The 24,145-nt window shown below is 40.3% G+C and overlaps 1 protein-coding gene across 18 annotated transcripts in view; it reads left to right on the forward strand.

Annotated features, from left to right (window-relative positions):
- CADPS (calcium dependent secretion activator) overlaps window positions 1–24,145 on the forward strand; it is a gene marked incomplete at both ends in the record, with an annotated part of 478,623 nt that overhangs the window by 340,340 nt on the left and 114,138 nt on the right. For 5 of the 18 annotated variants that reach the window (XM_082848970.1, XM_082848969.1, XM_082848974.1 and 2 more), the window contains 5 exons: window positions 12,174–12,275; window positions 14,016–14,079; window positions 14,491–14,614; window positions 16,971–17,039; window positions 17,874–17,891. In XM_082848970.1, the coding sequence (XP_082705096.1) occupies window positions 12,174–12,275; window positions 14,016–14,079; window positions 14,491–14,614; window positions 16,971–17,039; window positions 17,874–17,891 (377 nt within the window). The remainder of the gene's footprint in view (window positions 1–12,173; window positions 12,276–14,015; window positions 14,080–14,490; window positions 14,615–16,970; window positions 17,040–17,873; window positions 17,892–24,145) is intronic. The other 13 variants (XM_082848968.1, XM_082848958.1, XM_082848972.1 and 10 more) reach the window with 3 other exon arrangements.

Genomic DNA, 24,145 nt, shown 5'->3' on the forward strand with positions numbered 1-24,145 from the left:
GGAGCTTTAGACCACCTAAAAGGAGGGTCTCCTTTGAACAGCAATTAACAGCCTTTTGGTACTGGGGGGAAAAACCCATTTGCCTACCTCTTTCAGCAGGATGAACACTGTTTGTGCGTGGAGAGGTTATCTATTCTTTGACCCACAATAAGAAGGAACTCATGACTCATGGAAACAAATTGCCCTTGAACTGAATTTAACTGAACAATAGAGTTCATTCCTACTGGCCTCTCACAACCAACTTTAGATTAGATAAAAAGTAGCTTTTTACCTAATTTTCCATTTTTTACATATTCATAACTCAGCAGCCCCCCCCCCCCCCCAGGTGAAGGCAGAGCCCGGCCCTACTGCAACTGGACATCATTAGTGATGGCTCAGGTGCTGGTGACTGAGTTTATCCCACCTTCTTTGAAAACCCGTGCCCTGTCTCTGTGAAACACTAGACCTACTTGAATCTAAAGTATCTAATCCAAAGTAGACATATCTGGTCAATCGGGAAGGTGTTTGCTGTTCATAATTCCAAGCAGTGGAAGATATGGAACCATCACATGTTTGGAATCTTTTAGCAGAGTGGTTCTTGACTAGGGGTGATCTCTTCCCCTGGGGACACTTGGCAATGCCTGGAGACATTTTTGATTGTCACACTGGGGCAGGGCAGTGCTGTTGTCATCTATGGGTAGAGGCCTGGTTTGCTTCTAAATACCCTACAATGCACAGGGCAGCCCCCTGCAAACAAAACCCAAAACGTCCAACTTCCAGGTGATGGGATGAAATTCCTCCTTTTTACTCGGATTTTGGGTTCTTTTACACAGACGTATTCTGTGTCTAAAGGCATGACACTGATTTTCAGCTTGTGCAGGGGGTGTCACACTGTAGTGTGCATATAAATCACAGGGGGCGTTTGTTAAAGTGGAGAGTATGAGGACCCATCCTCAAATAATTTCATTCAGCAAGTCTTAGATGGAGTCAAGCATCTGCCCTTGTAATCAGTTCCTCCCCACGTATTTCCAAGGCATTTGGTCTGCAGATCCTGCTTACGCAAGGCCTTGGTAGTCTAACTTGGCTGCACGTTGGAATCACTTAAAGAGCCTAAGAAATGTTGATGCCTTAGCCCCGCCCGCAGAGGTTCTGATTTAGTTAGTCTGGGATATGGCCTAAGCATCATGGTTTTAAAATCTTATATGTAGCAACATTTAAGAACCACTGATGGAGGGAACATTCGTTTGCACTAGCTCTTTAAAACGGAACCCATTTTCTCAAAGAGAGAGGGAAAGAAAAGGAAAATGTGGGTATGTTCAGCTGGTTGCACTTGGCGATCATCAGATCCACAGATGTAAATCGCTATATCTTCTAATTTTTAAATCAGCTCCTAAGGTTGCAGTACTTAATTTTCACCATAATATTTTAGTATTCTTTCTAGATGACATTTAGATTAACATCACTTTGGTCACTGTCCCACAATGACAAGGCAGTCAAACAGCTCCGATGATTGCAAGTTGCGTCAATGTTCCTTGGATCCCTTTATTATTGGGATTGGAAATTTTTCTCATTTACATTATTATTTAACATTTCTTGAATGCCAGTGCTGTTCTTCACATATGGCCTGCAGAGAAAGTACATTGTATCAGCAATTAACAAATCCATAATGCCAACGCCCCAGTCCAAAGTAAGCTGCGTAGATTAATGAGTCTGTAAGCAGATGTAAGAGGGCATGAGTCCTAAAAATCTCTGAAAATGCATCCAAGGATTCTTTTGGGAGATGTATTTGGAGCCAAGGTGCCACTTGTGTGCAAAGACCATGTGATCCCTGTGGCTTAGATCTGAGTAACTGAACGCTCAGATGGAGCTCACTTTTCTCCTCTGTTACTCCATCAGCTTCCCTAAGTCAGTAAGTGGTTCCATCCACCCAGTTGCCCAAGACAAAACCTTGGGAGCCATGCTTGATGTTTCCTTCCTCAGCACGTCACAAGGATTCAGTTACCGTGCCCTGTCAATGCCCTTAAATATCTCTCAAGTCCATCCACTTCTCCTTCTCTTGGATGCCACCGCCAGAGTTCAGGTCTCTGTCTTCTCTCCCCTGGACCACAGCTTTACTGACCATGTCCTTGCCTCCAATGTGGGTCCCTCACTCCCAATCCATGTCACATAATGGTTTCCTTTATTTCTTTTTGGGGAATGCCTAGCTGGAAGTAAATGAGTCATTTTGCGTATGTATATTTTTCCTTCTTCTCCAATTTCTGCTTCCCTCCTTCCCTTCCTCCCTTTCTCTCTCTCCATGTTACACACACATACACCCATCATGACATTATGTCTGGTGTTTTTAACTCTCCCTCCCCAAAAGAGAGAGAAAAGACTATAGCAGGGTAGTTCCCTTTTACCATCCTGTGAATACAGCAGTCTGGTAGCAGGCAGGCATGGTTGGGGGATGACAGTGACATTCGCATTCTTGGTCTCATGTTACACACTGACACAGGCATTATTGCACTTATGGACAGGAGCACATGGCTGGTTGGCCTCCTCTCCTGGCTCTGAGCAGGTAGTGCTGGCCGTAATTACAGATGTCTGCGTCATGCTCTCTAAATCCTAAAGAACCAGCTTCACCTAAGCAGAAGGACTTCTAAGAAGGAGGGGGAAAAAAGTCCAAACACATTTCAAGTAAAAATCTGCATCCCAAGAAAAACTTTTCTCTAGAGCTTATATTCTAACTTTTAACCCATGTGACTCTCCTCCTAGAGGAAATCTGTCCCATGACAATAGCATATTTTCCAGCTCAGACACAAAATCTTATAAAATGTGCTGCATCATCTGTCTCATTGGTGCAGTCTCTCTGGCCCATGACAAACCATCCAAATAATGTGCATTTTCCTTCTAAAATTCCACCAGTGTGTCCTCATGCTGTGTTTATTAGATTCATTGGTGCAAAAACATATTTTCAGATGTCACACTCTATATAGGTAGGGTAGGTGTGATACCCAAAAGCCACACATATCACTGCTCTGACCACTCAGAAATCTGTACATAAGGTCATTGGGTGTTCAGGGTGGACTTAAAAACCTAATTGTCTGTGTTTGTCTAGAAATAAAGAAATCCACCTCTTTGCTTAGTCCTCAAAAAGGAAAATCTATGTAATACAAATTTTGGAAATTGGTCCTTCTCTGGGGAAAGAAATATGTACTTTCCTGCGATGCATACATTTTATACCATTTCTCTAATCATCTGTTGGGTTCTTGCTTCATTCAGAACGTGGGCAGAGCCTGAACCACTTTAACTAATGTCCTTGTGCCAATAACATCCACATTCTGTGAGATTGTTCAGAGGGAGGGACTTCTCCATCACTCCCATCCTTATGAGAGAATGAAGACACCTTCTGTTATTGTTGGGTTATAGCTACATATTTAGAAAAGCAGTAAACAAGTCAGAAAAGTCTTGACCTGTGTATTTTTGCCCTCTGCTGGCCTCTTTTTCAAACTGACTAAAGCCAACCTCAAAAGCTTCAATGTGCATTTGTAATGTAGAAACTGCTTGTTGTTGTTCCCTATCTTACTCTTTGTGATACAAACACTTGATATATTTGTTTTAGCAGCGTGTCTAAGCCCCAGGGCATCAGGGCATAATTAGAAAAGGGCATGGGCTGGAGGGAGAGGAGGAAGAAAGGGTAAGGCTGGGCTTTCATAATGAAGCGGTGACTACAGGACGTGAGACTCCTAATTACAATTTATAATTAACTTAGAGATTATACATACTGTAAGGTCGGATCTTAACAAACGGCACCGCGAAACAGAGGAAAGCTTCAAGTGAGCTTCATTAGGGAGTGCTCCCGGGTGAGGTTCACTGGTCCGAGAGAAGGGGGCCAGAGAAGTCGCACCCGGGCGAGGGTTGGGCAAGATTTTATAAGGGGAAGAAGGTAAAGGGGTGTGGTGAATCTGGGAGGGCGCAGGGTATTCCTTATTTGGTGGTCTTTTCGGGTATCCTGGGGAACCGTTAGTCCCGCCCCTAGAAAGGCGGGAAGCCTGGGCTGGGTGCAAAGTCCCCAGGTCAGTTCCTGGAACTGGGTGGTCCGGAATGTCTCCAGGTCAGTTTCTGGAACTGGGTGGTCCGGAGAGTTTCGGTCTGATGCAACCTGTGAATCTGATTGTGTTCTCCTGCCTCGGGCCAGTTGGCCTTACACCTACCATCCAGAGGAGTGAGTGGGGATGTCTCCTTTTGAGATGATGATGCTTTGGTGCGGTCTTGAATGTGTAGTTATTAACCATTTGAAAGAGACAAAGGAAAATATTCCACACTAGGATCAAATTCAAAAGTATCATTCTGGAAGTTGTAAGGATTAAGAATTGCTAGAAGAAGTCAGTTTTTTTTAAAAAAGAGAAGTTAAAGTGTGTTTGGTCTGAATGTTCTATTTAGGGACCGTTACAAGGAACGGCTACTGAAATATTCTGTTCCACTCTGACCCTTTCAGCTCTCGTGTTTCTGGGCTGGAACATTTTTGTAGCACGTAGGATTCAGTTATCATGCTTGTTTACGGACATTTTCATGGATCTGTAATGCGGTCTGTAGGCATGCATCCATTTGGAGAGAGAGAATATATCATGTTTACGGTGCCTGCACCGGCATATGTGGACATTTGCATTTGGAGAGAAAGTATATTCCCACTTCAACTGGAGTTTTACCCTTTGTTGATAGTGATTGGAGCTTAAAGCTGGCTGTATGCAGAGAGGTGGACCAGACGCTCTTTCCTCTTTTGTTGAATTCACACATTTCTTTTTACACTGGATTCTACACTTGATCACCAAATAGATGCAATAGCAGAACACATCAATCATTGTATGCTTTGAATTAATTTAGTAACCTGACCTTCTTGAAAAGATATCTTACCTTCCCAATGGAGGTTTTGTGGCCCGGCTTTCAACATAATGTGGAGAACCCTGGTAGCAGGATAATTAAACGCTAGGACTCTGCGTGCTCACCTGGGTGAGTAGCAACAATTTAACGCCCCCAAAGAGGTCATTTCACTTTCACAAAACACAAGGTAGCTTGAATTCTTTGGCTCAAATGTTCACACTTAATTTCAAGCATCAAAATAAAGGATTTCACATTAAAAGCCTTGTGCTTAATCATATTGGATTAATCCTACAATAGACATTAATTAACAAGCTCTAGCTCAGAAACATTTGGGGAAAGGGAGAAGAATTTGCATAACTAGTCCTAAAGTGTGGGCAGTCGGGTTAGGGTCATTTTAATCTGACAAAAAAAAAACCCAAAGAACCCAGAAAAACACAACTCTAGATGTATTATTATCTGTGACATGGCTCAAGATGGGAGGCTGTGAGGAGAGTGAAGATGACAGAACTGGTGCTAACCACTGTGACAAGAACTTGAAGAGCAGCCGACGTGACATCTTTCCTATCGTGCTGCCGAAAATGTCAACTTTGTGAAGGACAGTGAGAAAATGGTTTGCCGAAAACTTGAAAGGTGGATTCCAGAGATGCCTGCTGTGTCAGATGCAATATAGTCTGTCGTGGCCCGAGAGGCCCACTTTGGGCTCCGATGATGGCCTGCAGGTGGGAGAGCTTCCAGTCTTTGACAGGGCTCCAAAAATGACTGCACTTGACCTGCATATTGTCTCAAGTCTGCAGGGTCATGATATACAAAAGGTGAGTGGTTAGCCAGTGTGCAGTTAGGTGGAACCAGTGACCAGGGGCCATATTTCCTTGTGTGTGTGTGTGTTGCTAAAGCTAGGTTCGAAGGTATCAATGCTTCTACTAAAATTGGGAGCCAGAGGATGTGTGCTTTACGAACTTACATCAGTTCCACATAAGTAACAAAAACTAATGCTGGATAATCTAAATAAAAGAGAGTTTATGGGGATGATGCCAGGAGCCTCAAAAAAAAAGGGAGGGGGAAACTGGAATCAAGGCAGCAACAGAAAAGTAGGAAACAGGATCAAAGCAGTGGTCCAGTCCTTACCTGCACATTGGAATGACCTAGGGAGCTTTAACTTGACATGTGTAGGCCCTGCTACAGACCCATTGAATCAGAGCTTGAGGGTGGGACCTCTCAAAGCTCTACTGGTTCCAAGATACAGTCAGAGATTAAGAACTACCGACCTGGGAGAACAAGCTGGGCAGGGCACAGCTGCTGAGACAGCAAACCCCACCAGTTTCTTTTATCCTTACATCATTTATGTGATATAAAGGTTCCGGGAACGAGCGTCCAGTTGGCTGAGTGCAGTTCTTAGTCCGGCTAAGATGTATAGCGACCCCCCCAAGGCAGGAGCTGGCCTGCAGGAAGAGTAGACTCCTCAGTTTACACACAATGCAGCCAAGGTCATTCCTCCAAAGGAAATTCGAGTGCCCTTCGGAAGTGGCAATGGACCCTAAGAAGTGCAAAGCCACCAGCTGAAAATGTATCAGTCAGGATACAAGAGGGCAGAGGATTCAGGCTCCTAGACAGCCTGGGATTTGCTAGGTAGGAGTTTAAAAATCCAGCTTCAGCCCTCCTCTTCTCTCATTCTTTGTGATTCCTTAAGTGTTAGAAGTATTGAGAAAAGAACAAGATGCAGAGCCAGTTTTATGACAATTATAGAATCACCCCCAAATGTTTCCAAAACAGAGAAACAAAAGCATGGCTTCTGAGAGACACCAGTACAGTTCTTCTACTTATTTTGCAGCCAGCACTGCTTGGAATGGCACCTAGAAAACAGTGCAAATGCCATTTTGGGAAGGGGTTGCTAGCTTCATAAGTGGACCATATACTTCTTAGAGAAGATCTCTGGTTCCAAATTCACTCAATCCAAGGGAAATTGGGAATCCTGGATTCCCAATTCCAAAAATACCGTTTCATGCATGCAGCCACCCACCAAATATTTTTTCGCTCTAAGACAGAGGTTCTCAAAGTAAGGTTCCCCGAACCAGCAGTACCAGAGAACTTGTTACAAATGCCATTTCTCAGGTCCCACCCCAGATCTGTTGAATCAGAAACTGTGAGGTGCCCCAGCAGTCTGAGTTGTCACAAGCTTTCCAGGTGACTCTGAGGCAGGCTCAGGTGGCCACTACTCTAGGGAAAGTATTTCATTGCTTCTGTGAGAACAGTGCTCCCTGTATATTGAACTAGGATTTTTCAGTTAGTAGATCCATAGAAATCTACCAAAACCTGTACAATTAACATTGACAGATTACAGGGGTCAATGGAAGAGAAATCGATGTTTGACAGAATTTTCAATAATAACTATGAGAAATCAAACACCCCACAAAGGATATTTTTGCTTTTTAACTGATGGAGTGACAACCTGTGATCTTGGACAAATTATATTTTTCCTGCACATCTCTCCCTCAGTTTGTAAAATAACACCCCCTGTTACCAGTATAATTTCAGAGCAATTCCGGCAATTACAAATAAATGTGCATTGGATGTCGAAATTGTGATGTGTTTTATCACCTGGTTTTTTTTTTTTTGGTAAACTCCATACTATGTGTCTTACAGACTCAGATTGGTTTGTTTCATTTATTTAAAATGAAACTATTCGGGCTTCCCTGGTGACGCAGTGGTTGAGAGCCCGCCTGCTGATGCAGGGGACACGGGTTTGTGCCCCGGTCCGGGAAGATCCCACATGCCGTGAAGCGGCTGGGCCCGTGAGCCATGGCCGCTGGGCCTGCGCGTCCGGAGCCTGTGCTCCGCAACAGGAGAGGCCACAACAGTGAGAGGCCCGCGTACCGCAAGAAAAAAAAAAAAAAAAAAAAGAAACTATTCACACTGACATAGGCGATTAAGAAGCAAATTTAAGAAATGACAATAATTTTTAGTTGTTTACCTTTTTTGAATAGGGAGATTAATGGCGTTCACAGAGTAGTTCAAGGAGACACGGAAGCTGCCATCTGATACCGTTAATAGTTATAAATGTGAATCATCAGAACAAAAGGGGAAAAAACATAATCAGACGTTATGTTTATAATACCCTTTGTAGTGAGAATTACAGGAAAGCCAGGCACAGACTAAATGTTCAGTTTTTCTCATCTCAAACACGAATCTAAAAGCTGCCTTCTAATTGCCTAATTGCCTTAGAAGACTTGTTGGGTAAGGAAGGAATGATTTTCTTCACAGAGAGGTTTATTTCCTAATAATGGCCACAAACATCTCTGGGCTGCCTGTGTTAAATGGTTTTCAGGCTTTTTTTTGTGATCTATAAACTCCTCTCTGAATTGTACCTTATATTTAATAACATTTTTCTCTGGCTTAATTCCCTGCTAAGAAACAAAATGCTTAAAATGGCTCGACTTTTCCCAAATCGATTGTGTGCATGTACACACGCCAATTATATAAACATGTGTTCAGTGCATTAGCAAGCTGAATTTTGTATAAACAAAATTCAAAAGCCACAGCTAAAGAAAGTTGTAGATTATAACAGACACATGAGACGTTACTACAGAAATTGTCACAGGTATTTCGTGGGGCCAGTGAGTTCATCCTGAGATTTAACTACAGATTTGTGGGCATTTTATGTTTAAATAATTTTTAAATAAATTTCGTAAATTAACATTTGAGATTTTTCCTGAAAACTTGAAACTAAGGACACACGTATGGATTCCAACAGCCTACCTGATATTTACCATTTTGCCTCTAAGCTCAGGAGGGTGTGAAGAAATGGACTGTATAGCATTTTACTATTTAGGGGTATTTTCTACAAAGTGGGTGAGGGGAAGTTTTTTTCTTTTTTCAAGTAGGGCATTTTTAGTACTTAAAAAGAAGGGAAGCTGACCAATAAACCCCTAACAGGAGGTACACTGCTGTCTTTTGCCAAGTCTTTTGTGCAGTCAGACTGGTCTAGTATACAGGATTTTCCCAACTTCTGCTGGATCCTTGAGAAGGCCTATAAATAAGACCATTTGTTTGGTCTCAAGATGACTTGCATTTGCAAACTGAAGAATGTTCCAATAGAAGTTTCATGGTGACGCACCAATCTGCAAACTGGCTCAGCCAGTAGTCAAAACAAGTCAGTACAAGATCTGGGAGCTGAAGACTTTGAATGGGTCAGATTATCCTTCGTCTAATTTGGCACAGATAAATTTGGGCTATAAATATGCAGCCTTCCTTTGTATTTTCAACTTGAATGGGCCAAAGGAAATAAGGAAAATGTGTGTGAACCTATTGGTGATTCAGAAACATGAGAATACTGTGATTAAACTGAAATTCACTTATTTATGCCAGGGTCATTCTTTCTATTAAATGAGCAGTAGTTCTCTAAGATTGAAAAATAGCCTATGTGGTTAGTTCTTTTTTCCACCCTTATTGAGATATTAACACATACCATATGTAAGTTTAAGATGTACAATGGGATGATTTGATACACGGATACATTGTAAAATGATTACTGCATAAGGTTAGTTTCGTATAATTACTCTGTGTTTGTGTGTGTGTGTGTATGTATGTGTGTGTGTATAACATTTAAGATCTACTCTCTTGACAGCTTTCAAGTAAATAATACAGTACTATTAATTATAGTCACCATAGGGTATATTAGATCCCCAGAACTTATTCCTCTTATAGCTGGAAGTTTGTACCCTTTGACCGACATCTTCCCATTTCACCCACTCCCCAGCCTCTGGCAACCACCATTCACCTCTCTGTTTCTATGAGTTCAGCTTCTTTAGATACCACATGTAAGTACTATGTGTTTATCGTACACATATCAGTGTTAACCTTACTGTCTCATTTATTTCACTTAGCATAATGCCTTCTTTTTTGTGGCTGAATAATTTTCCACTATGTATCCTTTATCCGTTCAGTTCATCTGTCAATAGATAATATTGTCAATAAACAACATAGGTTGTTTCCCTATCTTGGCTATTGTAAGTAATGCTGCAGTTCACATGGGGGTGCAGATATATCTTCAAGATAGTGATTTTCCAGATGTAGAGAACAAACGTATAGACAACCAAAGGGGGAAAGCGGAGGGTGAGGCGGGTGATGGTGGTGGGATGAAGTGGGAGACTGGGATTGGCATAGATACACTAATATGTATAAAATAGGTAGTAAGAACCTGCTGTATAAAAAATAAATAAATAAATAAATGAGGAAAAAAAAAGATACTGATTTCTTTTTTTTCAGATACAGATACATACCCAGAAGTGGGATTGCTAGATCATTTGGCAGTTTTATTTTTAATTTTTGAGAGACCTCCGTACTGGTCTCCATAGTGGCTGCACCAGTTTACCTTCCCACCAACAGTGCAGGAGGGTTCACTTTTCTCCAGAGCCTCTCCAGCACGTATTTGTTGTCTTTTTGTTTTGAGAACAGCCATTCTGACAGGTGTGGGGTGATATCTCCCTGCGGTTTTGATTTGTATTTCCTTGATGATTAATGATGTTGAGCATCTTTTCATGTACCTAATGGCCATTTGTATGTCTTCTTTGGGAAAAAGTCTATGTCCTCTGCCTATTTTTAATCAAATTATTTGGGGGGTTTCTATTTTTTAGGAGTTCCTTCTATATTTTGAATGTTAACCCCTTATCAAATAGATGACTTGCAAATATTTTATCTCATTCCATAGGTTGTCTCTTTTTTTTTTTTAGCAATAACAATAGCAAACATTTATTGAGCACTTATGTGCCGGGGGATTTGTATGTGTTATCATGTTCCATGTGCTAATTAACCCTTATAGAAGCCCTCAGGAAGGACTGTTTTTATCCCTATTTGACAGATAAGGAAACTGAGTCTCAAAGAAGTCACAAACTATTAAGTGAGAAATCCAGCTTTAGATGTTAGGCAGCTGTAGGTTGTCTTTACATTTTGCTACGCAGAAGCTCTTTAATTTGCTAAAGTGTCACTTTTTTTGTCTTGTCTATTTTGCTTCTGTTGTTTGTGCTTTGGTGTCATATTCAAAAAAATTATTGCCAAGACCGATGTCAAAGAACTTTCCCTCTATATTTCATTCTAGGATTTTTACAGCTTCAGGTCTTACATTTAAGTCTTTAATCCATTTTGAGTTCTTTCTTGTGAATGTTCTAAGATAAGGATCCAATTTCATTCTTTTGCATGTGGATATCCAGTTTTCCCATTGCCACTTATTGAAGAAACTATCCTTTCCCCATTGAGTATTCTTGGCTCCCTTGTCAAATATTAGTTGACCATACATGCAAGGGTTTATTTCTGGGCTCTCAACTCTGTTCCATTGGTCTATATGTTTGTTTTTATGCCAGTACCGTACTGTTTTGATAACTACAGCTTTGTAATATAGTTCAAATTCAGGAATTGCGCTGCCTCCAACTTTGTTCTTTCTCAGGATTCCTTTGGTTATTTGGGGCTTTTGTGGTTCCTTACAAATTTTAGGATTTTTTTTTCTATTTCTGTGAAAAAAATCCCACTGGAATTTTGATAGGGATTGCATGGAATTTATAGATGGCTTTGGGTAGTACAGACATGTTAACTATATTAATTCTTCCAATCCATGTACACAAGATATCCTTCCATTTATTTGAATTTTCTTCAATTTCTTTCATCAAGGTCTTGTAATTTGTACAATGTCTTGTAATTTGTTCTTTAGTTAATACATGAGTGGTGAAATTAATCCGAACATCTGTAGTTATAAGCTGGAAAGTGAGTCATTTAACAGCATTTACCTCTGGGAAATATAGACACTTACAGGACTCCTGGTTTTCATAGGAGTTTGTGTGCATAGTTCAGGAGTCCCAAACATAAGTGCCCACAAGAGAGACAGGTAATGTAAATTAGAGATATGGACCCGGAGAGTGGCTGCCCCAGCTAAGGAAGAAGCTGTTTGTTGCCCCTTTCCAATTAATGCCAGCTGTTCCAAATTTGCAAGAGAATTGTATCATAAAACTTTCCTAATGTAAAAAAATGTTGGCAAGCAGTTCAAAATTTCAAAAGGCTGTGAGCCAAACAGAGCAGGTCTAGAGGTTGGCTTTAACCTGCAAGCCACCCCTTTGTACATTTTACCATTTCACAATAAATGAGCGACAGTTCTGCAAATGTCTCCAAATGATAACCTCAAAATACCCCATCCCCTCTAGTCGCTGGCACTGAAAAGCAGGACTTCTCCTAAAGTCACATCGATCACTGTAGTTGTTCTTCTAAAATGGACAGTTTCCTCCTGCTAGAGATCTGATTTGATGGTGTCAGTGTATGAGGTTCCCGTCACCTCATGACATGTCTTCTTTCAGGCCTGATGGAATTGGAACTGTGACTGTTGAAGAAAAGGAACGTTTTGAAGAAATCAAAGAGAGACTCCGAGTTCTGCTGGAAAATCAGATTACACATTTTAGGTAAGGATCTGGGGTTAAAGGGCTTTTTAGGAGGATGAGACTGGGGAGGGGCGAATTAAGGGCTTGATTTTCTAAAACTGTAAATCTCTCAGAGACACGCTAAATATTAGAAATAGCTGAATGAGGACCTACTGCATAGCACAGCGAACTATACTCAATATTTTTTAATAACCTATAAGTGAAAAGAATCTGAGAAAGAATATATGTAATATATATATAATATATATATATATATAACTGAATCAGTTTGCTATACACCCGAAACTAACACAACATTGTAAACCAACTATATACTTCAGTAAAAAAAAATAAGAAAGAAATAGCTGAATGAAAAAGCCAACCAAGACAGTGTTCCCCAATATCCAGGAGACTTTGAAATCTTAAGTTTATTTTATTTCCACTGAAAGAACAAAGCCCTCTTTGTGTAAGCTGACCCTGATCATCAATCTATTTTTAAAAATCTACTAAAATGTTGAATTTGACGCTTCTTCAAGGTTTCCTCCCCACAGTGAAAACTCCTGTGAATCAGTTCTCGTAGGGAAGGAAGGCAGTGGTACCCAGAAGAGCATCCCCACCTTCTCCGTTACCTGAAAACAGGACTAGAGGGCTATGTGGGGAAAGAAAGAATCTTGGTTCAGCCTTGACAGACTGATCATGCACTTCCCCACACTCTCGAGACAGCTCGCGGGTCTGGGCTTGAGCCTTGCACCACACAGCCCACTTCTCCCTTAGAGTCAATTAGATATTTTTAATGCTGCACTGGTGGTCCTGAACCCAGAGATCTTGGAATAGGAGCTCATCAATAGTAAGAGCATTTATAATAGTATAGTAACTAGTTCCTATTTATTAAATGCTTCCTGTGCCCTACACGGGGAACTAGAGGCTGGATAAGAATGAACTCATTTTTTTTTTATTCTCAGGACAATTTGTAAGGTAGTTATTGTAATTCCCATTGAAACAAGGAGTAAACCGAGGTTGAGAGAAGTTAAGTAACTTGCCCCAGGCCCCTCCGCCAGCAAGTGGAAGAAATGGCATACATACATAGGATAGTCTGGGTTTCAGTAGCCCATCCTGTTCCTTTTGTACCATGAGGAAGAGTGTCTTGAAAGGCTTATGACAGCCTGAAATAGCTACTAGAACTCTCAGTGGTACCTGACATAGCTACCATCTGTGCCATCAGAAACCTCCTGGATAAATCTTTACTGGTCATACACTCTATGCTAGATACATTGCCAATAGCAAAAGATCAAATAACAATTAAAAACTACAATCAAGGAAGGACAATGAGTAGAATCATGAATTTGCTCAAAATACACTCCTGTATTTCCTATACTAATCCTCTGGGGATTTAGGTAAGTGTGTTTGCATTTTAGCCTGTTTCAACTAATATTGTTTAATGCCGGTCTGGTCTCAATAATTATATATAAGGTCACATTTGAGCTAACAAATGGTTCTCCTTCACAACAGAAATCTAAACAGAGCCTTATGTCATCACTGGAAATATTCTTTTCTGCTGCAGACATTTGCAGAGTCTCTCTTTAGTCATTATTCACACATACACATATATACATTATATACACACATATATGGTGTGAATTCAGATTAGCATAACACAACGTGACAAAATAAAAAGCATTTTCTGTTCCTGAGAGGGAGTTGCCATAGGAATCGAGTTACAGCATATTTCATTCTAAAATGCAATTGATTCAGGCAACCTGAACATTTTTCTGTCTTTTTTAGGTATTGCTTTCCATTTGGTCGACCTGAAGGTGCTTTGAAAGCTACCCTCTCACTCCTGGAAAGGGTAAGAATGAAAGTAAAAGACAAATGATATATACACAGAGACATAAACATCATGGTAATTAAATATTGTGGTTGAATGGCCTAGATTGTCATTTCTAAAGGATTTGTTTACCGTTCATCAAATACCAGAATAAATATGAAGAAATTGCCAAAATTCTAGATATTTTATCTCCAGACTCTCAAATAGTTAGGATATAGTGAAGATACGCTCCTTGCCCTTCCATGATTCATGGACAGGCCTTGACATCCTAACTGTGCACTGGAATTTTTTATTTTCTCTTTAACAATGGCACACAATCTATGTTAAGTTGCAAAGAGGCATTCACAACTAATTTTAAACTGAATTCTTTAAACGTAAATGAGTAACACATTTTGTTGAACCATCTTAAGAACCTAGTTTTTCCACCTATAGGTCTTGATGAAAGATATTGTTACCCCAGTACCACAAGAGGAGGTAAAAACAGTCATCCGTAAATGTCTAGAGCAGGCTGCTTTAGTCAACTATTCTCGGCTGTCAGAGTATGCCAAAATCGAAGGTAAGGCCCCCTTCTGCCCCCAGTTTTTAATTTAAATTTTGGTATGCCTCCCTAGGGAAGTCTGTCTCTTTTCTGACGGGCACCAGAAAACAGTGGCCCATCTCTGTATGTTAAGCTGAAACTTGAAAGCACTTGAAATGGGATAGCTTCCTCAGCTGTGGCCACATAAATGACTGAAGGCACAGGGTCTCAGGAAACGGTCTTTGTAGAGAAGGATTTTGAATATAGGATGTTATCAGACAACTAAGGTCCTTCCAAGAGGCTGTGTTGGCCCTGACTTTGCTCTGTGGCTAATGTTTTTCTATGAAAGAGTTCTGTAGGGTGGCTACCTTCTTTAAATAGAGGAAAACTAAACAGTTTGTTGTCCACTGTTGATAGCATTGGAAGTAAAACAGGAATTGAATAAAGCAACATCGAGATTTTGCCTAACTCTTTCTGGTCTCTTGAACATATCTTGTCTCTCGGTAGCTTTTCAAACTTGATGGCAGGTTAGTATTCGGCTGTCTCTGATGGCTCCTGGTTTGCTTTAGATCTTATTCAGTCTTGTTACTCCAAACCTAGGATGGTGGTTATCACTGCCCTCTCAAGTTTTAGGAAAGTGGTCACTAATGACCAAGCAGTTGCCCAAAGGCACTTTGAGTCCACTCTACTTGAGAAGATATGGTTCTTTGGGACCTGTTTCTTTGCAAAGGTATTAATCACTTTTCATTGTTACCCTGTTGGCTGCTATAGGGTGATTTGAAAACCACACCCAACTTGACCGTGGTGTAAGTGTATAAATGTGGAAGTTCTGTGTGCAAAACTCAATGTGTCCGCATTCTGGAATCTGATGTTCTCTCATGTGAAACACCCAAACAAAACCAGCAAATACCCATAGTCTGCCTTCAGGACATGACTGGGAAAAGAAAAATTAAGAGAGACCTAATCAACTACCAAAACCCCATCACTTACCCTGCCAAAGTCCTTGTTTCCTTAGAGAATTAGGTTAAGGTCATTGTCAAATGCGCAGTGTTCTGTACATTCCATGTCCTCCTTCTCTCAATTTTGTCTGTCTGACAATGCAAATTGTGTACCAGTGGTAATGAATTCGTTGTTATGCATCCAGGGAGAAACACTTAAGAATTGGGCACTAAAAGGATGTTTATCAACTCTTGACTTGGTAATGAGTGACAAAAATAGAGGAACAAGGAGATCGTTAAAGGGCTATATTAGCAAATAGTGATTCCAGCATTTACCTTCCCAGGACATAATGATTGGTTGTATTTGTTAAAGTCAACCGGGTACCTAGTAATTCTAGGCCAGGCCAGGGATGGGATGGGATCAAGAAACGTTCTGTTGCCACGTCTGCTGCCTCATGTGTAGGTCTTGGTCTAGCTATGACTAGTCTTTTGGTAAGATCTGCTCTCTTCTTTCAGATAAATATATCCAAAAACAAACTTTAAGATCTGTAAGTAAAAATGCATTCATTTCTGAAGTAGATCAGCTGGTCTGTAATTTCCTTTTGTGCCTCAATTCTTCTTGGTTGTGTTAATTATCTTTTGCACTGTGACTTTTAGGGCTGGGGATTCTTTGAAGAAACCAATCTTTTTTTTCCAACTCTCTTTTCAGAGAAGTACCTCATTCCACACTACCTGCTCTCTTCCGCTTCTCTCCTTCCTTGTCCGTGATTGGCTCAGCCACTTTTTGACGTTAACCCTGCAAAAGTGGCTGTGACACCAATTTCAAAGCATGCTGGGATTGTTAATTCAGACAACCCAACATCCTCTGGCTGCATGTATCAGGTTTTCTTTCATGAACATAGTCCACCATAGGCTGAGACATGGCAGCTTTAAATATATTACTACCAGACAACTTTCTTTTACAAGGTTCTGATCCTACCCCCGGCAAAGAAATCTTGCATTTTGACATTTGAGATTCTCTGTGACCACTAACAGCTTAGTTCCCTGAGAATGTTGGAAAGAAGTTGTAGTAATATTGCTGGAGACTATGTTTATGAAGAAATACCTCAAGAGCCTTAGATACTAAAGTCTGAAATCCTTAGTATCTTGGAGCCTTCAATCAATGAAATTCTGTTTCCCCTTATTCATGATGTTTTCGGTCATTGTATTCTTGCAAATAATTCTAAAGAGATGTGTAAAATCATGGTCACAATCTCTCTCGTGACTCACGGCATGCTGAATGGTTAATCCAGTAGATCTCCAATTTTGAAACTCCCTTTTCTTTTATCCTGTGTTTATCCCAAAATATTCTGTGGCTATTTTCCTTTGAGCTAATGTAACATTTTCCTCTAACCTATGACCTATAACCTCTTGACCTCTGACCTAAGCCTCTTGCATGCCCAAATCCTCTTTTATAGGGAAAAAGAGAGAAATGTATGAGCATCCTGTCTTCTGCTTGGCCTCCCAAGTGATGGATTTAACCATTCGTGAGTACCTACCACCTCCTCGCCATGCTGTCTTCACTCTTTCTGTTTTCATTATTTCAAGAAAATTCAGATCCAAACCAACTCACTCTCCTTGCTTCAAGTTTTTTAGCATTGGCTTGTCTGTTGATTCTGTCTGTGAAACCCAGTGTGAGAAGTCCAGTCACTTTTATCAGCCTAACACAGGTTAGACGATTAAGCCATTTGTTTGTGATAAACTCAGATTTGTCTGTAAGTTTTTCAGTTATTCTCTGTCTGTGACCTGAATGCATTTTTACTTTGCTTGTGTGTGACCCCAATTTGTAAGGTGCTTGTCACTGGTACACAATCAAAAGGTAGCAGCTAGGTGGGGAGCAATGTGTTAGGTGTCAGATAAAGGACAGTCGGGGCCAAACCGTGCTTTCTTTTCCATGTTTAAGATGTCAAACTGTTGTGGGTAGATCACACAGGGTGGTCCGTTCTCTGTAAAAGTTAGATCTTGTATGCCTCCTGTCTGTTCTCGGAAACTGGGAAGCTTTTTCTTGTTCTTTCTGGAGATTTGGAGTTGTCCTCGTCCTCTAAGCTCTGGCTAGAACATATGACTTAGTTGTCACTTGGAGAGATCATGTATGTGTCACAGCTTGACTTCACATTAAACTTAATTTGACTAATTTTCTATTTGTGCAGCATTGACCCCACACTTCTGGGCGGTGGGAACTCAAGGGCAACTTTTTCCTTCCAATATCATGGATCACACATAAGTGGGGGGCATTTTGGTTCACTTGCTCATTAATCCTTGCATATGTGTTCTTGTTTCTCTCTCTCTTCTCTCCTTGTCGTGCTTTCTCTTTCAAATAGAGAATCAAAAGGACGCAGGTGAACCAATTGTATATGCATTATAAACCATCAGGACTGTTGAGTTATATTTAGTTTTTGTTTCTGTTTTTGTTTTTTAATAGCTCCTTAATGTATGTACTCCCAAAGACTGATGTGGAGTTGCAGTAATACTTAAGGAGTTAATTTGTGCTGTCTGACTACATCTCATGCCCACTAGATGTTGACCTCTAGAGAGCAGAATTTCTGTAAAGGCATAAGTTTTGGAGGAACAGAACCCTGGTTTGCTGTGGAGCTTCATTTCATCTTTGGTTTCAGGATTCCAGTGATTCGGCCTCATGCGCTTTTTTAAAAACAACAGTGACTGAAGCAAACTAATCTTCCTCTTTGTTTTCCGTTTCTTTTCCTGTTTTCTGCCCTATTGAGAAGTTTGTGTTCTTTGATGAATGTTTCTCGGCCAAGGCAGAGAGGAGTTGTGTCCGTGTTGTTCTTGTTTGTATCACGTGATGAGGCAGGATGCACGCACAGGTGGCTAAACAGGGGCCATTGCTAGAAGTTTCACGAGAGGAAAGTCCTTAAATGTTTTCTGGCTTAGGCAATTTCCTTCTTGTTTGGTCCCCAAACTTCTGAGTATATTTTGAGGAAAGCTCAAACTTAACACTTTAATAAATATATAGTGTGGATCATGGTTTTAAAGTCTAAAGGATTCTCCAAAGATAATTATCATCTGATTAGAATTAAATGCATTTCCAGTCAGTTCAGAAAGCATTTTTGAGCACACTCCAAGCACCAGACTAGCAATCAGTATTTGAAGACTCAAAAACCTGTGTTCAAGGCATACAGGCCTTTTTCTCCCTGGAAGGAAAGGTGTTCATTTATTCATTCACTCATTCATTTGTTCATTCATTAGACAAGTGCTTAGTGGGAGACTACCATGTGCCAGGTACCGTGGTAAAAGCCAGGGACTATGTAAACAAGGGGAAACAGCTCTTACCCTTACGGAGCCTATGTAAATAGGTGCATAAGTGTAAATTACAAATTCAGTATGCGGCAACACCGATTGGTGTAGAGTTGTATATAAGAGGGCCTTGTCAGAAAACCATGGAAGTCTTCCCAAGAATGGCAAGCTTGGACTTCGTCTTGAAAGATGAAATAGAATCAGTGAAAAGGAGGTGGGATTGGAAAGTGGAGAGGCACCCTAGATAAAGAGAGTAATATGTGCAAATACATAAAACCATAGAGTTAATAAAAATAGCTGAAGCTTATTAATTGTGTATTACACGCCAGGTACAACTCTCAGTACTTTATGTATATTCACTCATTTAATCCTCAAAACCCCTTCTGAGGTAGCTACTACTATTATTCCCATTTTAGAGATGAGCAAACTGAGATATGGAGAGGTTAAATAACACACTCCTAGAAGATTAAGTGAAGCTAGAGTCTTCTTAAGAGTAAGCAGGGCTGGGGTGCCCAGGCATGCGACGGCCTGAGTGCATGATGTGGTCAGCGCCAAGGTCCTCAGGGGAAAAAAAAAGAACAAAAAGAAAAATAGTTGGGCAGGCCTTCAAGATGGTGGAGGAGTGAGACATGGAGATCACCTTCCTCCCCACAAATACAGCAAAACTACATCTACATGTGGAACAACTCCTAAGGAACACCTACTGAATGCTGGCATAGGACCTCAGACGTCCCAAAAGATGCCCTCAGGCGACCTACACACAGAGGTGGGGCCGGATCCAAAGCTGACCCCCAGGAGCTGTGCAAACAAAGAAGAGAAAGGGAGATCTCTCCCAGCAGCCTCAGGAGCAGCGGATTAAATCTCCACGGTCAACTTGATGTACCCTGCATCTGTGGAATACCTGAAGAGACAACGAATCATCCCAAAACTGAGGCGGTGGACTTTGGGAGCAACTGTAGCCTTGGGGTTTTCCTTCTGCATCTAATTTGTTTCTGGTTTTATGTTTATTTTAGTTTAGTGTTTAGAGCTTGTTATCACTGGTAGATCTGTTTATTGATTTGGTTGCTCTCTTCCTTTTTTTTTTAAATATATATATTTTTTCCTTTTTCTCTTTTTGTGAGTGTCTATGTGTATGCTTTGTGTGATTTTGTCTGTATAGCTTTGCGTCTGCCATTTGTCCTAGGGTTCTGGCTGTCCAGTTTTTTTGTTTGTTTGTTTTTTAGTATAGTTTTTAGCTCTGCTTATAATTGGTGGATGTGTCTTTTGGTTTCGTTGCTCTCTTCTTTCTTTCTCTCTCTTTTTTTAATTACTTTTTTATTTATTTTTAATAATTTTTTTCTATTTTAATAATTTTATTTTATTTATTTATTTTCTTTCTTTCTTTCTTTCTTTCTTTTTTTCCTCCCTTTTTCTCTGAGCCATGTGGCTGACAGGGTCTTGGTGCTCTGGCCGGTGTCAGATCTGAGCCTCTTAGGTGGGAGAGCAGAGTCCAGGACACTGGTCCACCAGAGACCTCCCGGCCCCACGTAATATCAAACGGCGAACCTCTCCCAGAGATCTCCATCTCGATGCTAACACCAAGCTCCACTCCATGACCAGCAAGCTACAGTGCTGGACACACTATGCCAAACAACTAGCAAGACAGGAACATAACCCCACCCATTAGCAGAGAGGCTGCCTAAAATCATACTAAGGTCACAGACACCCCAAAACACAGCACCGGATGCAGTCCTGCCCACCACAAAGACAAGATCCAGCCTCATCCACCAGAACACAGACACTAGTCCCCTCCACCAGGAAGCCTACACAACCCACTGAATCAACCTTACCCACTGGGAGCAGACACCAAAAACAATGACAACTACAGACCTGCAGCCTGTGAAAAAGAGACCCCAAACACAGTAAGTTAAGCAAAATGAGAAAACAGAGAAATACACAGCAGATGAAAGAGCAAGGTAAAAACCCACCAGACCAAATAAATGAAGAGGAAATAGGCTGTCTACCTGAAAAAGAATTCAGAGTAATGATAGTAAAGGTGATCCAAAATCTTGGAAATAGAATGGAGAAAATACAAGAAACATTTAACAAGGACCTAGAAGAACTGAAGAGCAAACAAACAATGATGAACAACACAATAAATGAAATTAAAAATTCTCTAGAAAGAATCAATAGCAGAATAACTGAGGCAGAGGAATGGATAAGTGACCTGGAAGATAAAATAGTGGAAATAACTACTGCAGAGCAGAATTTTAAAAAAGAATGAAAAGAAGTGAGGACAGTCTCAGAGACCTCTGAGACAACATTAAACGCACCAACATTCAAATTATAGGGGTCCTAGAAGAAGAAGAGAAACAGGGACTGAGAAAATATTTGAAGAGATTATAGTTGAAAACTTCCTTAATATGGGAAAGGAAATAGTGAAACAAGTCCAGGAAGGGCAGAGAGTCCCATACAGGATAAATCCAAGGAGAAACATGCCAAGACACATATTAATCAAACTATCAAAAATTAACTACAATTAAATTGTAGCAAGGGAAAAGCAACAACTAACATACAAGGGAATCCCCATAAGGTTAACAGCTGATCTTGCAGCAGAAACTCTGCACGCCAGAAGGGAATGGCAGGACATATTTAAAGTGATGAAAGGGAAAAACCTACAGCAAAGATTACTCTACCCAGCAAGGATCTCATTCAGATTCGATGGAGAAATTAAAACCTTTACAGGCAAGCAAAAGCTAAGAGAATTCAGCACCGCCAAACTAACTCTACAACAAATGCTAAAGGAACTTCTCTAGGAAGGAAACACAAGAGAAGGAAAAGACCTACAATAACAAACCCAAAACATTTAAGAAAATGGTAATAGGAACATACATATTGGTAACTACCTTAAATGTGAATGGATTAAATGCTCCCACCAAAAGACATAGATTGGCTGAATGGATACAAAAACAAGACCCGTATATATGCTGTCTACAGGAGACCCACTTCAGACCTAGGGACACATATAGACTGAAAGTGAGGGGATGGAAAAAGATATTCCATGCAAATGGAAATCAAAAGAAAGCTGGGAAAAAAAAAAAAAAAAAGAAAGCTGGAGTAGCAATTCTCATATCAGACAAAATAGACTTTAAAATAAAGACTATTACAAGAGACAAAGAAGGACAGTACATGATGATCAAGGGATCAATCCAAGAAGAAGATATAACAATTAAAAATATTTATGCACCCAACACAGGAGCACCTCAATACATAAGGCAAATATTAACAGCCATAAAAGGGGAAATCAACAGTAACAGAATCATAGTAGGGGACTTTAGCACCCCACTTTCACCAATGGACAGATCATCCAAAATGAAAATAAATAAGGAAACACAAGCTTTCAATGATACATTAAACAAAATGGACCTAATTGGTATTTATAGGACATTCCATCCAAAAACAGCAGAATACACTTTCTTCTCAAGTGCTCGTGGAACATTCTCCAGGATAGATCATATTTTGGGTCACAAATCAAGCCTCGGTAAATTTAAGAAAATTGAAATTGTATCAAGTATCTTTTCCAACCACAACGCTATGACACTAGATATCAATTACAGGAAAAAAATCTGTGAAAAATACAAACACATGGAGGCTAAACAATACACTACTAAATAACCAAGAGATCACTGAAGAAATCAAAGAGGAAATCAAAAAATACCTAGAAACACATGAGAGTGAAAACATGACAACCCAAAACCTATGGCATGCAGCAAAAGCAGTTCTAAGAGGGAGGTTTATAGCAATACAGTCCTACGTCAGGAAACAAGAAACATCTCAAATAAACAAGCTAACATTACACGTAAAGCAATTAGAGAAAGAAGAACAAAAAAACCCCAAATTTAGCAGAAGGAAAGAAATCATAAAGATCAGATCAGAAATAAATGAATAAGAAATGAAGGAAACAATAGCAAAGATCAATAAAACTACATGCTGGTTCTTTGAGAAGATAAACAAAATTGATAAACCAGACTCATCAAGAAAAAAAAGGGACAGGACTCAAATCAATAGAAGTAGAAATGAAAAAGGAGAAGTAACAACTGACACTGCAGAAATACAAAGGATCACGAGAGAGATTACTACAAGCAACTCTATGCCAATAAAATGCCAATAAAAAGGACAACCTGGAAGAAATGGACAAATTCTTTGAAAAGCGCAACCTTCCAAGACTGAACCAGGAAGAAATAGAAAATATAAACAGATCAATCACAAGCACTGAAATTGAAACTGAATAAAAATCTTCCACGGCTTCCCTGGTGGCGCAGTGATTGCGAATCCGCCTGCTGATGCAGGGGATATGGGTTTGTGCCCCGATCCGGGAAGATCCCACATGCCGTGGAGTGGCTGGGCCCGTGAGCCATGGCCGCTGAACCTGCGTGTCCGGGGCTTGTGCTCCGCAACGGGAGAGGCCACAACAGTGAGAGGCCCACGTACCACAAAAAAAAAAAAAACAAAAAAAAAACTCTTCCAACAAACAAAAGCCCAGGACCAGATGGCTTCACACGTGAATTCTATCAAACATTTAGAGAAGAGCTAACACCTATCTTTCTCAAATTCTTCCAAAATATAGCAGAGGGAGGAACACTCCCAAATTCATTCTATGAGGCCACCATCACCCTGATACCAAAACCAGACAAAGGTGCCACAATAAAAGAAAACTACAGGCCAATATCACTGATGAACATAGATGCAAAAATCCTCAACAAAATACTAGCAAACAGAATCCAACAGCACATTAAAAGGATCATACCATGATCAAGTGGGGTTTATCCCAGGAATGCAAGGATCCTTCAATATATGCAAATCAATCAATGTGATACACCCTATTAACAAATTGAAGGAGAAAAACCATATGATCATCTCAAGATGCAGAAAAAGCTTTTGACAAAATTCAATACTCATTTATGATAAAAACCCTCCAGAAAGTAGGCATAGAGGGAACTTTCCTCAACATAATAAAGGCCATATATGGCAGACCCACAGCCAACATCGCTCTCAATGGTGAAAAGCTGAAACTATTTCCACGAAGATCAGGAAAAAGGCAAGGTTGCCCACTCTCATCACTATTATTCAACATAGTTTTGGAAGTTTTAGCCACAGCAATCAGAGAAGAAAAAGAAATAAAAGGACTCTAAATCGGAAGAGGAGAAGTAAAGCTGTCACTGTTTGCAGATGACATGATACTATACATAGAGAATCCTAAAGATGCTACCAGAAAACTACTAGAGCTAATCAATGAATTTGGTAAAGTAACAGGATACAAAATTAATGCACAGAAATCTCTGGCATTCCTATACACTAA

The sequence above is a fragment of the Leucopleurus acutus genome (assembly GCF_964270905.1).
Source record: "Leucopleurus acutus genome assembly, chromosome: 10".
Classification (NCBI taxonomy): domain Eukaryota; kingdom Metazoa; phylum Chordata; class Mammalia; order Artiodactyla; family Delphinidae; genus Leucopleurus; species Leucopleurus acutus.